This window comes from Lates calcarifer, linkage group LG2 (genome assembly GCF_001640805.2).
Source record: "Lates calcarifer isolate ASB-BC8 linkage group LG2, TLL_Latcal_v3, whole genome shotgun sequence".
Classification (NCBI taxonomy): Eukaryota; Metazoa; Chordata; class Actinopteri; family Centropomidae; genus Lates; species Lates calcarifer.
The window spans coordinates 10,007,744-10,023,056 of record NC_066834.1 but is presented as its reverse complement, the minus strand read 5'-3'; the positions used below and the strand labels follow the sequence as shown (position 1 = coordinate 10,023,056).

The 15,313-nt window shown below is 38.8% G+C and overlaps 1 protein-coding gene across 1 annotated transcript in view; it reads left to right on the top strand.

Moving 5' to 3' along the window:
* luzp2 (leucine zipper protein 2) overlaps nt 1-15,313 on the top strand; it is a 138,423-nt gene that overhangs the window by 101,370 nt on the left and 21,740 nt on the right. Inside the window, exons 6-7 of the mRNA XM_018683370.2 lie at nt 1,477-1,539; nt 13,024-13,086. Of these exons, the coding sequence (XP_018538886.1) occupies nt 1,477-1,539; nt 13,024-13,086 (126 nt within the window). The remainder of the gene's footprint in view (nt 1-1,476; nt 1,540-13,023; nt 13,087-15,313) is intronic.

Genomic DNA, 15,313 nt, shown 5'->3' with positions numbered 1-15,313 from the left:
TGTTTTGTAGCTACAACCTAACTTTGCTATGACAGATGTTCTAAGCAGTAGTTTAAACATGCTGCAAGCTTGACACTTGCTACAGCATATATACAGCAGATGTTGGTGTAACATGACATTCACAGTTGCATGATTTTGGCCTTTTGTCGCTATGGTGTTTTGTTTTTTCTTCCTGTTGTCCCCTCAGTTTGTTCTGTTCACTGCACAGTACTGTTTTTACGAAGTAGTTTTCTGTAATAACATTTCTGAGACAGTCAATCTAGTTTTAAATCACAGTAGAGACCTTCTGTCTCAAATGACCTTCTCTTAACTGCACACGCTGGAGACTGTACAATTTTAGCTCTTTTATACTGTGGTGAAGATCTCGTCATGGTTGATTGTGCTGTTTTATTAGGTTGTCCCGACATGTGGATGGGTACTTTGGGTTAATCATTAAGTTGGTTTAGGACCAATCTTACTAACACATCATTGCCAATTAAAAAGGGGAATTCCTTCCTTTCAGAAACTGTTATCACCTTCAGGTCTCATTCTCCTTTGTCGTTACATGCTCTCTCATGGCTGTGCCATTTACTGACTTCCTCTTAAATATATTGTAGTGTATTTTACTCAAACTCGATTTCAAGAGAAAGATCATTGGAGCATGGTCTCTTACAACAAGGCTGTGTCCAGAAACCTTTGTTTTATCTCTGACTGTGACCTTACCTTTTAGAAAAAGGGGTTGCATTATAGATACATGTTTAACCTTAAGTTCAGACATGGTTGTGAAATGAGAAAATTAGATATTTACAAAATGAATAAGAATTCAGAAATACCTTTTTCCCATTTTTCAATTTAGATATTTTATTACTTAAATGAGAAGGTTTTTGTTATATGCGGTACCTGGTAATGAGAGTGGTGCACTAGTTCTGCTTTCAACAGCTGAGTTTATTTTCTAGAAAATCCTCTAGTGACCTGGAGAAGATCATCAACGCTTTAACAAATTTTATGTAAATTAATGTAACATACTGTATTGCTGTCTAAGTAAATGATCACTCTCCTGCCTCCAATTTGTCTATAAAACTGTAGAGAGGATTTTAACTGGCACCAAACAACAAGACCCTATGACCCTTATGTTGGCATCTGTCTGCTGGCTGCCAGTCAAATGATTTTAAGGCTTTACTGATCATGTTTAAAGTTCCGTTCCGGGGGGGGGGGGGTCTGGCCCTGAGCTACATTTCTGACCTTTAAGATGCCTATGAGCCTGAGTGCACTCTCAGATCCTCAGACAGGGCACTCTTGACTGCTCCTCAGTCTAGTTTGAAATCGAGAGGCAACCAAGCACTTGCTGTCAGAGCTCCTGCACAGCCAAATGCCCTGCTGGAGAAACCGAGGTCCTTTGAGTCAATAGTGCTTCTTATAGAGCAGCAAAAAAATTTAAGGGAACATGCAGTGCAGACACCAGTGGCATCACTTATTTCCTTCTTTTCTCTTTTTCAGAACAAGAGCCTGAAAAATAAACTACTCTCTGGAAACAAACTTTGTGATGCCTATGCTGAAGAGGTAAGGATATTCAATTAGTACATTCAGTTTTATCACAAATATAATTAATTCTCAGTTTCAGCTACTTAATTGCCCATTGTTCATGGAATAGGTGCAGCTCATGATGAGATAAAAAATGTTGTTCTCAGCAATGTTAATACAATACAAATTACAACATGCAAATGTAATTGCACAATGCAAAGTATCATCAATTCACTGTCAAGTTTTATTGTATTTCTAATAATGAAAACTGTGTCAAATTCATTAAGATTGAATTCAGTTATTCACTATTATTTTTGATCATTAATTGTGATTGTAATTAGGGAACTCTTGGTGGTATTTGCACATTGTCAAAGATTCACAGAAAGACCCACTTGAGATTAGAAATAGTTCATTTCTGTCTCTTTCACTCTCACAAACTCACTAACGTGCTTAGTTTTAGATGTCCGGTGAATCTCAGCACAAGTTGTTGCAAAAAGCGAGGCCTTTGATGGCTGTGCAGTACAATCTAAGGAACGCAGGTTGTAGTGAGAGCAGCTTTGAGTACCTTTCGTCTGTCATTTTTGCTGTCACTATAGCTCTGCTGCCAGTTGTTATGGTCAGCAGCGTCCACCAGGTCCACATCCTCAGTAAAGCCTTGAGCTGGGCTTTGAACTGCTGCTATTGCCTTAGTGCTGACCAGTGCTCATGCTGTAATTTAGCCATGCAGGATCTTACAAGGCAGTGGGCCCTGCAGGTGTTGTGATGACATACCCAAGTCAGTGCAGCTGGTGCTGTGTAATCGTGGCTTGGGCACAATAGTTATGCAGTTGTGCAGTGGGAGATTCCAAGTATTTCCTGTATCCAGGCTACAGTATGTGGAATAACTTTAGATTTTTACAACCTAGAGCAGCGCAGTGATGCAGACAGCTTGATAGATGGCAACCTTGGGGTGGAGATGGAGATTTTTCCTCAGAAAGCCCCTGGGCTAGACCTCCCCTACGGCAGCCATGGCTTGTTTGATCAATGCTACAAAGGATATTACCAAGGTTTCTAGGTGACAGAACAATTGTATTTTCATGTGAAGACAAGAAATTATGGAGCCTGGTGGGTATCAAAGGGGAGTACCCCAAATTAGTAATCTGTAACCTCAAAAAATTACTTGGCTCTTGAATTTTTAACCCAATTTTGCCACCACTTTCTCTCAAAACATACCTCAGAAATGCCTCCGACTTTGAGCTTAGCTTTTCTTTCACTAGCTGTTAGTTCTCAGTACTCTTCTCTCTTCAGTTTCCCACTGACAGTTTCTTTCATCACTCTTTTTGAAAACCTGAAACAGGATACTGTCAGTATTTTCTGTCCAATTTGAACACTTTATAATTGTAAGTGTTGTTCCAAACTGTTTACTCTGCTCCCAGGGAAAATACACTCCGTTGCATCTAGCTAAAACCAATGCAGTCTAATACAACAGTCCTGGAGTAAATCCTACCCTCTTGAAGGCTGAACATAAATATGTTAATATCAGAGAGGTGACGATTCAAATGTATGATCATTTTGCTGCAGTTTGTGGTGCTGTTGAACTGTACTATGTTATATTGACAGGTGTGTATTTTGTCCACCCCTTCTATGTCAGTGATGGTAAACTACAAAACAGAAACATCTCTGTGTATAATGCAATACAGTTTAACAGCACCACAAACTACATCATCTCATTATGATCATAAAGCTGAATCAACACCTCTCTAAAACAGACACATTATACTGATCATTATGGCCTTAAGGAAGGTAGGATTTATTGTAGCACAACTGCATTAGACTGCATTAGTTTTAACTAGGTGTACCTAATTAACTGTGAACGGAGTGTATATAGTCAGACAAATTCTAGCACAATACAGATTATCTTGTAAAAAGGACTTTCTATTGACCATCAAGTGCCTCAACAGATTGTTTATCCCAGTATATAAAAGTTGACTTTTGTTACAGAGGATGTTAACCAAATACTATTATTCTGACTTACTGCATTAAGTAATCTGAGGGCATAGATTATTCATTTGAGGTTACACATAACAAATATGTACAAAATATACTCAGCTCAGTGGATGGAGAATTTCTGTGAAAATCACTTCTGTCTTGAGCCCCATAAAGCTATTGGTATAATAGCATCAGCAATGATAGAATAAAGCTTTGAATTAATAATAATAATTATAATAACAAACTTTATTTGTATAGCACTTTTCATACAAGAAATGCAGCTCAAAGTGCTTTATGATTAAGAAATCACATGCACCTAGTACTTCACATGAAAGTAGACACTGAATGAACGTAAAAACAGAGATAGAATTCCATAAATAATTTAACAAGATGAAAAATAAAATCAATTCTAAATGTTATATGGAAGTGCAGAGCAGCTAGGTCTGGACTAATGTGCTCTCTCCTCTGAGTTCTGGCCAAGCTGCAGAGCTTTGAATGAGCTTAAGTCTCTCAGTGGTTTTTTTCGAGAGGCCAGTAAAATGGGCATTAGAGTAATCAAGTCTGCTTGAAATAAAAGCATGAATCATGTCAGCATCTTTTTTATTTAGATATGATAGAAATGGTTGTCCTTAAGCTTTGTTTCTGCCACAGACAACTGTGGGGCTGTAAGTTTAGATCTGAATCTAAGTCAATAACAAGACTCCAGATTTAATCCAGGGAGTTTATTTCCTCAGATTTGTAAACAGCATGTCTCTTTTTGTTTTAGGACCAACAAGCAAGATCTCAGTTTTGTTCTCATTTAACTTGAAATAGTTGGCAAAGCACAGGTAGTAATGGAGTTTGTAGCTGCAGCATCATTTTGTTCAGCGGGGATGTACAGTTGTATGCCACCCATATAATATAACTATGGAAACATACAGTATGCTTTCTAATGATGTCACCAAGTGGCAACATGCGTAGTGAGAATAATAATAGACCAAGGCAGCTCCCAATCCTAAAGAACGACATGTTTCTCAGACATGTGATCTCCAAGTCTGATTTAAAACTTTCCCCCTCTGATGTATGTTTTGAACAGTTTAACACACAGTCGACCAACTTTTCAAGATGAGGGACAAGGATATCGTGGTCAACCGTATCAAAGGCTGTGCTCAGATCGAAGACGGGACTAGAATTGAGACCTTATTTTCTCCAGAGTTTAGTCTGAGGTCACTGATTATTTTAGTAAGAGCAGTTTCAGTGCTGTGGTATAGCCAAAGCCTCCTTTCTTCAAGAAATGAGCTTATTTGCGGTGAAACTGGCTTTTCAAGTATCTTACTAATGAATGGAAGGTTGGGTTGAGTTTCTTCAGTAAGGGTTTTACAACAGCTATTTTCAAGGCATCTGGGAAGATGCCACTTTGAAGAGATGTATTTATAACCTTCAGGACATGACTTGAAACACTGTCAAACACTCACTTTAAAACTTCTGTTCGTACAGGGTCAGTACATGAGGAACAGGAGTCACATAGAGACACTCTTGCAAAGCTCAGTTAATGTAATACAGGTGAATTTTCATCTTTGAAGTTACATCTTTTTTTTCTGTGTTAATACCAGCAACAATACTTGCTCTAATTGGCCACAGTTACATTCACACCACAGCTCAGGGGTCCATAAAGAGAATTTAGTGTTTGGAAGCTCTTGATTTTGAAGGGTTTTTCATCAACCCTGAAGTCTGCTCCAACACTAAGGTTATTCTTGAGTTTCTATTGAGACACAGGAAATTTGTGTTAAAATTACATGTTTCTTTCCATCTACAAATCCTCCAGCTGAACATCCCAGAGATTTAACTAGCTAGGCTTATCCAAGCCATCATCACACATTCAAACTCTGAGATGATGATGGCACGTTTGACTATGCAGCCAAGTCTGATTATAACACTTCAGGAAAGAGTTGGACAGAGTACAAAGGCCATGAAAGGGTCTTGATTGAAGTTGTCAGCAGTGTACACTGAGCCAGGAATTTTCCCAGCAACAGCAGTGGAAATGATATGGTGATAAAAACATGACTGGTTGGCATTGTGCTTGTAGTTGATAATATCTCATTCTCAGTACTCTTTAATTCTGAGCTGTGCTCTTGTCCAGTTGTTCTTAGTCTGATTATTTCCACAGAACTGTTATCAAGGCCAGTAGTCTTCAAGTCCTTTAGAGAGCAAATAGTTACTAGAATTTTCCTGGAACACAGGTAGATGGAGGTCACTGTCTTCAATTCCCTCGGGAGCCTATAAAAGTAAATCAGTTGGAGGCACTTTCTCCTATACCCTTACTTTCATTCTGGAAAGTTATTTATGTTTAAAGGGGATGGGTTACAGACTGAACCTGTAATCATACTGTAATTACTGCAGAGTGACATAAAGAGATGGACACTAAAGCTGCAAAACAATTGGCATCAAAGAAGGAAATTGCAAACATCATCACTCTATTACAAATCAGTCCATTGGAGAGGAAGTAAACATACCCCCCATATACATAACTTCTGTTTATGGTGTCTAAATTCTGATATATGCTCTGTCTGTATGAAAACATTATGTGTAAGTGTTTATTAATGACCTATTGCACTTTTCAGTGTGTCTCACACAAGTCACAACAGTGGATAACCACCCAAAACATTAAACATTGAACCTAGTTTAACCCTAAAGAACGTGTTAACTCTTGAACTCTTCCTTAATTGTTGTCTAGAAATCTCTTCATGCTTCAAAGATCTTTTCATTTAACATTTCCTCAGAGCACTGAGTGAGTCAGAGTAAAAAAAAAAAGATGCTAGAGATAAAATCTTTGAATCTTAAATCACAGCTTTGAAGCCATGTCCAAGAACTGAGATTAGGCCAGATCTTTTTTAGCTGGCCTTGGATAAAGTTTCTTAGCACAAGCTCCTTTTGTTGCACGATACATTTTAAGATTTTGTATGAGTAAACAGGAGCTTTCTTTTATGTGTGATTTGCATTCTCATCTTGAGAGAAAATTGGCTTTGGGAATTCCTGCATTGTATATTGGAATACATTTTATTTGGTGTGGTAATCGTTTTTAGAAAGCTGCTTTAACTTGTGCTTGGCTTTGGCTTGCTATGTGAGGTGGAGGATCAAGCTTTGTGCTCTTAATCTGCGTGGTGTGGTGAAAACTTCTCAGTTAAAAAGGCATGAAATTACATGTTAACAACATTGTAAAGATGGCTGTATGGTTGCTATTACAGTAGCTGTCAAGGTTCTCAGTCATCCAGATCATGGTTTTCAAGAAGTACTGAATCAAGGGCAACTGACAAACAATCCCTCTTGGATGCTGTTTTAGTAATACCTGTGAACTGATCCTATTTCTTCACTGACAGTAAAATTGATAACTTAGTAAGGTTGCCTGAGTCCAGGATAAATTTGCTATTACTGGGTTAAAACAATGAACAACAACAACAACAACACAGCAAAAATACCTTAAACAATTACATCTTCAAGGTGATTGTTTTTCAAAAAGTCAAAACCCAAAGTTACATTTTATAATCACAAAAAATGAGTAAATCCTCTTAATTGAGAAGCTAGAACCAGGAAATATCTAGACTAATTAATTCATTGTTTGAGCTCAAGTGTAGGGACTGAATTAGAAAAAAAAATGCTTACTCTGCTATCAAGGAAATGGCAACCATGTAACTCAAAGCAATATTGTGCTTATGTCACATAAAATTGAGTCACATGTTCGCTTTCATTAAATAACAATGACATCACATCCATATCTGAAATATTAAAGGTGGTCATGGTCATCATTCCTCTTTTTTAGCTCATTTCAAGACCCTTTACATTGTTACTCCATTTGCCACAGCTTCAGTAAAGACAAGGATGTGTCACTGTTTGCACTAAGATTACTTTAAATATTTAAAAATAGTTGAATGGTTGAAATTTGTAAACCTAGTGATATTTCATTGTACGATGGTTGGAGGCACTTCTCCATGCCAAGTTTCTTGCATGAATCTCAGTTTGGATATAGTGGAACTGTTGATGTTCAAACATAACCGCACGAATGGAGTTAAGTTACGAGGAAAAGTGTATCACAGACTTAACAAGTTCAGTCAGGAAACTCACTGGCAGGCAGCCACTGGCCTGACTCAGCTGTGTATTTGTTCACTTCACCAATCACAAACACATCACAAATTCAGCAGTCCATACAAATTGGAAAGGAAACTTACTAGGCCTCAATTCGCTACTTCTGCTGCTGAAGCTACCACTCTCCTGCTATACATATCTGGCAATTTTTTTGCTCCGTTTATTGAGAAAATGTTGTGCAACCTTTCTGAACCAGACAGTGATGTCCTCAAAGGAAACACCTGATAGCTCAGAAAACCTGAGTCAATGTCATTGTTAAACCCATTCAGTGAGGGAGAGCAACAACTAGCATTAGAGATGCAATTCAATCTGTTGCTCATCTTTTCCCCAAGAGCAATTTATCACCTATTTGCTATTCTCTCAAATTTATGGTGTTGCAGCACAATTATCACTTGGATGAGGGATGTAGTTATACTTCCGTATTTCAGCTCTGTTATCACTAGAATTACATTTCATTCTGGCATCAGGATTTTATGGACACATCAAGTAACCTGAACCTTATGCAGATAAAATATAATACACTGGATTTGAGAGGATTTCCTGTAATGACTGATTTCAAGGTGAATGGCCTCATGTAACGAATTCTACGGGGCTTTTTGAATGGAGCAGCATGCCATCATCATCTTATGTATTTTGGGGCGATTTAATGATCTTGGGAACAGATCACACTAGCCATAAGGAAGCAACACTTAGTTAGAATATCTGATTCAGAGATATGTATCATCCTGTTTCTGTGATAGGCATTTTTCTTTGATTTTGGACATTTTCCAAACAATCGGCAGGTAAATAAACAATTGTATTTGTTAGTTACAGTAATAGTTCTGTTTACAGCATGTATTAAATTGCTAATAGTAAATTAGAGGTGCGTTTCATGTGAAATAGTTTTTCTGTCTATTAGCGGGCAGCAAGCGAGCAGCAAATGATGAGATGACAGATGACATCTAAACTAACTCAGCACTTCATTAGGAATCATGCAGCTGCAGTGCATAAAGTCACACAGAAATGGGTCAGGAGCCTCATTTAATGTTCCCATCAAACATCGGAATGGGGGGAAAATGTGACCTCAGTGACTTTGACTGTGGCATGATTGTTAGTGCCAGACGGGCTGGTCTGAGCATTTCTGAAACTGCTTATTTCCTGGGATTTTCACACACAACAGTCTCTAGAGTTTACTCAGAGTGGTGTGAAAAACAAAAAACATCCAGTCAGCAGCAGTGCTGTGCACGGAAATGCATTCCTGATGAGAGAGGTCAGAGGAGAATGGCCAGACAGGTTTGGGCTGACAGAAAGGCTATGGTAACTCAGATAGCCACTCTTTTGTGGTGAGTATAAAAGTATCTCCCATCTGGGAAACTTTTGAAGTTTTGTTCCGAGTTGAACTTAAAGGTTGATGGCCTACAACAGCAGAAGGCCACGTTTAGGTTTGTCAGCCAAGAACAGAAATCTGATCTCTCACCAAAACTGGACAGTTGAAGATAGAAGAAACAAAGCCTTATCTGTTGAATCATGAATCCATGGACCCAACCTGCCCCGTATCAACAGTCGAGGCTGGTGCTGGTGATGTAGTGATGCAGGGTAGGTTTTCCCAGCAGAGTTTGGCCCCTTAATACCAATAAATCATTGTTTGAATGTTACGGCCTATCTGAGTATTGTTGCTGACCATGTGCATCTCTCTATAGCCACAATTTGCTATATTCTATTGGCTACTTCCAGCATGATAATGCAGCATGTCACAAGGCAAAAGATGTCTCAAACTAGTTTCATGAAGATGACATTGAGTTCAGTGTACTTCAGTGGCCTCCCCAGTCACCAGATCTGAATCTTTTGGGATGTGATAGAACAGGAGACTTTGGGCATGGATATGTAGCTGCACACAGAAATGATGTGATGCAGTCATGTCAACATGGCCCAGGATCTCAAAGGAACGTGCCCAACATCTTGTGGCATCCATGCCATGAAGAATTTAGGCTGTTTTGAGAGCAAGGGTTGAGGCCTGACCCAGCATTAGCATAGTGTTCCTAATAATGTGCATGGTGAGTGTATGTAGTTAAATGTCATGTAATATTAGAAATATATTCAGGAGTCAGAAATCAGAATTCAGAGCAGGGTTTCTACACATATGAATGTTTGATGTTTGGCTGTTTTGATAATGCATTGGTTTGTGAGATGATGTATGCTCCCAGCTTTAGTAATGTACCTTGCAACCCTACAATACAATTAGTTATGTGCACAGGGAGCATACAAGAGCAGATCCTTTAAATAAAACAAATGTATTGCTATGCTGTTCTACTTCATTCACTATCCATATTGAATAAATCAGATTACCCTGACTGAAATGATTGAAATAAAATATATACTCTCACTCAGTACATTTTGGCTGCCAGCCAGCCACTGGTCTGCCTCAGCTGGTATGCATCAGCCAATCAGACACACCTCACAAATAGGACAATCTGTTTAAATGGAGGAGGAGGTGTATCAGGTCTGTGATGCTGCTGTGCTCATGCTGTGACGGCACATACAAAAATGCCTGCCGAGGATGTCTTGGACACTCTGCACACCTACCACCAACCTGTCATGTCACACATTTGTATCTGCTTTTATGTAATGTAGAGCACTTGTGAGGTTCTCAAACAGTTACAGTTACAGTTTTCAGTTACAATAGAAGTCAATTTTTAGTTGACTTTCCTGAAATAACAACCGCTGTGGAATGGAAAAGGATGAATAGAAATAGAACAGAAAGACAGATATCATTATAATGACAATTTATGAACACATGCTCTCCTCAATCTATATGTTTCCAGCTCAAGACATGCTCTCACACTGTGCTTTAAATAGAGAAACCCTTAAAGGCTGTAATGCCATACATTTATAATTACGCCTTTTGATGCACAACTGGATGGTGCAGCCTCAGCTTTAGCTCAAAGCAAATGATACTGTGTGAAAATAAGAAAGCAACAGAGAAATTTCTTAAAAAAAAAAAAAAAAACTAATCTGTGTCAGGCATAAGGGATAGTAAACTGGACTAAATTGGACAGAAGAATAATAAAAGTGAATATTGAATTTTTGTAACGTAGACACAAACATTACATAGGACATAATTGCTAATGTTGCTCTTTGACTGTTGTAAACAGGCAACTGTTTGCTAACATATTCGCCATATGAGGCTAACAATATGTCTGTATTTGTATTTGTATTTGTCTGTGTTTGTATTTAAAGTTTGTTGCACTGTCCTCAAGTGGACAATAATAGGTTAAAGATAAGTTTGTGAATTCAAAATACCTACACAATACTGACACTGAGCAAGAGTGACTGAATCACAAAAAAGATGTCCCAAATATCTTATAATATCAAAAGACCAAATCCATCCAGATTCTGGCAGACTGTAGCATCTTCTATTTTTCTGATCTTGTCATTATTAATAAATAAATAATAAACCTAGCAGAATGTTAGTGTCAAAGACACACTTAAGCACACATTAGCATGTCTGTCCTTGGGACAGCTTGAGGTTTAACAGTTTTGTCATCACTCTCACAAGGACGATGATTCTCAGTGATGCATTCCTTGAATATTTTAAAAAGGTTACAGACAGCTGTTAAACCACACCAAGCTTGTAAAATTCTTTGTCATTGTCTTTAGTTTGTAACTTATTTGAAATGCAGGTCCCTCCCTTGCAGGATCTTGAACCATTGTGAACAACAAGGGAGTGATGCTGCTGTGATTCTCCTGGGTGGAGAAGACAGCTCACATGATTTATTCTAAGCAAATAATAGACCAGTGCTTTGTCAATTCCGACAGCTCAGCACATTTACAGATTCAGATATTTGCATGTATAAGTTAACACTCTACAGCGTATGAGTCTGCAGACATGAGTCATTCTATTACCAGTGAGTATCTCAAAAGCCGCACTTAACAAATTAATTTTATTTGTATCGGTGAACATTTCATTTTATGACCTGGGCCACAAGGAGACACACTTAACAATCTCAAATCAGATATGTTAGAGTGAGTTAGAGTTTTGAAGTTAGCTCTGTGTTTATTTAACCTTACAGTTGTTTGAGGAGCCCCAGGATTCAATTTTTGAATCCAGTTACACAAGACAGAGATGGGTGTCTTGGGACATGGAAGCACCCTGGAGAAAAGGAATAACAAGATTTTAAAAAAATCTCATTTAAAAATAAATAAATAAAGGCACAGGTGCTTGTCATGTACACAAAACCCTCTGAAGTGAATTTGTCCCTCAGCATCATGTTAAGTAGGCTTTGGCGAAAGATTAGACCTCCTGTCACATTTTTACTGCTTGTGTCAAGGAAGTATTGCGATAGAGATAGACAGATAAAGAGGTTTACAGAGATATTCAGACAGAAGGAAAGAGATATATCATGGATACATAGATAGTCAAACCATTAAGCTATGGAAAATACATGGAGAATATGATTGAAATATCTTATTTGTTTGTTTCTTGCATTAAGCTAACGAATGTTACAGTCTCCTCATCAATCCACACACATTGAGAAGCTTTCTCATCCCATTAGTGTAGCTGAGGTTTGTGTGATGTTAAAGTCATATTTCATGTATGTCATGATTTATTCTTCAAGTCTGTTTCAATGGCATGCAATCACATTTAGTCTTTTTCCACCTCAGTCAAGTAAGTAAGTCAAGCATTTTTTTTTTTTTTTTTTTGCAATATATGGACATTTTTCAAATTTCCTGTGTTTCTACTCGTATTTTTTAGCTGAGTGGAAATGCACTTACAGATAAAAGCAGTGAAGGCAATACAGATAAATACACTGACAAAAGAGATATACATAGCTTGAGAGGCTTCACACTACCCACAGTATAAAACTATGAAAACATTTTCCAGTCTCACTTGAACACAGCGAGAAACCCTCTGAACGATAGCTGAATCCCATGTGGAGGCTTTCAGTGTTCATGCTCAAATCATGAGCAGCTTTGAAGATGGCTGTGTATCAAGCTATCGAGGAGACAGTCTCTGTGTTCCATGTGCCCACTGATGTGGAGCAGCAGAGTGAATGTCAGGCAGAACTGGTCACTGTGTACGTCTGGGGGTGGCAAAAAAGAACCACTCTGTTTGTGTGCATGTGTGCTGCTTACCGATGACAGTCGGCAGCCCACTGTAACCTGCATGTGTGTGGTGATGGCGGCGGTAATGTGTGTAGTGGGAGTGAGAATTCAGGTTTTGACAGTGGGCAAGAAGCCAGTGCATGACTGCATCATTGTGTGGACTATGCAGTTCAGTGAAGGGGAGATTTGATATTTTCTTCCTCTCAGTAGGGCCTTCCTTTAAGCCAGAGCTTTGCCCAGGGAACACTCACAAAGGAGTCTTCTGCTGCAGCTGGCAGAATCCTGCTACGTGATCTAAAACCAATTTCGCTATTTGAATAAGCTAACACTTATTTCCTTATCTTCTCCTTGCAGTCCAAAAAAATCCAGGCTCAACTGAAAGAACTGCGGTACGGGAAAAAGGATTTAATTTTTAAGGTAAGCTCAAACTGAAGGGGGGTGGGCTTTATAGTAGCTCCAGACCAGGGCTAAACAGGTACTTCAGAACACCTTGAAAGGATGATCCCATCACACAAGGTAGTCCAATTAATTCTGTCTGCAATTACAAAGTCCCTTCCAGCAAGACATCAGCCTGCAAAGTTAATTGACCAGCGCTTGGTCCACATACTGCGAAGTCCTGTCTCCTGCCCCTTGTATTGCAAGGACTAAATGTTCTTAGATCTGACTGCTCACGTAATATTTATTGGCATTTACTGATACATGGACTGACCTTTCAGGCCTTGTTTGCGGTGTTAAAATGTCAGTCGACATTTCTGCCACAATGCCCTGTGATGCCAGTTCTTAAATGTATGTTTTGATCCTTCAGACCCATCATTTCTAAAACCCTGTCAGACATAAATGAATAAAAAGGACTCAGTCCCTACAGACTGAATTTTATGCTTCTATGCCAATGCCTGAATATATTGTCCCTAGATGTCCTGCCCCTTGTTCTATTTCTAGCCTGTGAATGATGGATGCATTGACTTGTTTGCTTGGTGTCACTGCTTGTAAATCATTGTCTCTAAATTGCATCAGTCAGTCAATCCAAAACAACGTTATAGCTCAATGTCACCAAACATTTCATGTGGCCCTTTTAAAATATTATGTTTTTTGAGATTTGCAGCTGCAGAAGGATAAAGCTAATTTGATCATACTCTTTGTCTTGAAAAAAACCCTCATCTCTGAGAGTTGACAGACAGTCTGCTTTCTCTGATGGAAAGGTCAGAGGGAGATGCATCATGTCCCTGTGACCCCCCGATCCCTCTAGCTATTCCTGAAAACTCATCTGTATTCCCCATATGCTGTGATCAAAAGCCCAGCGGGGGACGAGGGACCAGGAAGTAGAGAAGAGACACTCAAGTAACGGAAATGTCATCAGCCTCACAGGGGGGATGTCAGTCAAGTCACCTTGACCGGGAGGCAATTGAATTGGTTATGATGGCTGTTGTACCATATCAAAGTGCATTTTGCAGCAGAATGTCAGAGTGCACAGAAACACAACAAGCTCACAAGACAAGAGACAAAACAAAAATCAAGAAACCTCAAAACCTAATTATTTTATCTTTGGAGTCAGTCAGTATTTCTTAGAATTGACAGGTATGGTCATGAAAGAAAATGATGTAATTTCATGCATGTAAAACCATAAAAAAACAGAAAATGGAACTGGTTTGACAAAATACACACAAAATGAGGACATACTGCATCCAGAGTACCAGAAATGAAGCCAGTATTGTCAGTGTGTTCTTTAGTGGATAATTTTCCAATAATAGCCCTCAGATTTTAAGGCCATCTTAAAAAAAATAGAGCTGACTGTGAATCCAAACCATGCAATCCCAGTACTGAACTGTAAACACTACACAGAGGCAGGTTTCCCTTCACTTGCTCAACTCATAAGATTAAAAACTTTAGAGGAACTGACGGTGCCTTCTCTGCATTTCCCTACGAGACAATATTTTTGGCAGAGGAGCCATATTCAAGCCTTCACATCTTCCTCTCTCTGTCAGTCCACTTTTAAATGTACCCCTAGAGCTGTTTCTCCTCCAGCTTAGAAAAAAACAAAAAAGAAAAATGACGGCTTGATGTAGTTGTATGCCTTGTCTAGCTGAGTGGCTAGTACCCCACTGACCCCACACCTTTACAATGGACTCAGCACAGCTGTATGGAGCTTTAGACTTGGAGGCACTAACCCTGAAAGTCAGCATTTCTGGGTCAGTGGCTATGCGCCTGCAGTCCTCAGAGGACTATCCACTGATGATGCTCTGTGTAATAGACAGATGGACAGATGGATGGAGAAAATACATTATTAATCCCAAAGGGAAATTGCACTAATGGCTCTCTACTGTAATGCTGCATACAAACACACTGTCCTCAGATCCTTTAGAAGACAAACTAAGAGCGGGCTGCATTTTTTCTGTGTGTTTGTGAACCAATCCAGCCTGGAGTCATGATTATTCAGTACTCTACACTTTCTAAAACTCAGCACTTGGTGTTGTTTTTCAATATTTCTACTGAATCCAACACATAAACATATGGAGAAATGTTTAGGGCAGCTCAAACTGCTGCATTTTGTGATGGTGTTCTGAAGGATTGTTTTGGCCCGTTGTAACATCATATTATACTGTTCACTGCCAGTAATTTAATGGCAAATATCTCATAATATCTTGAC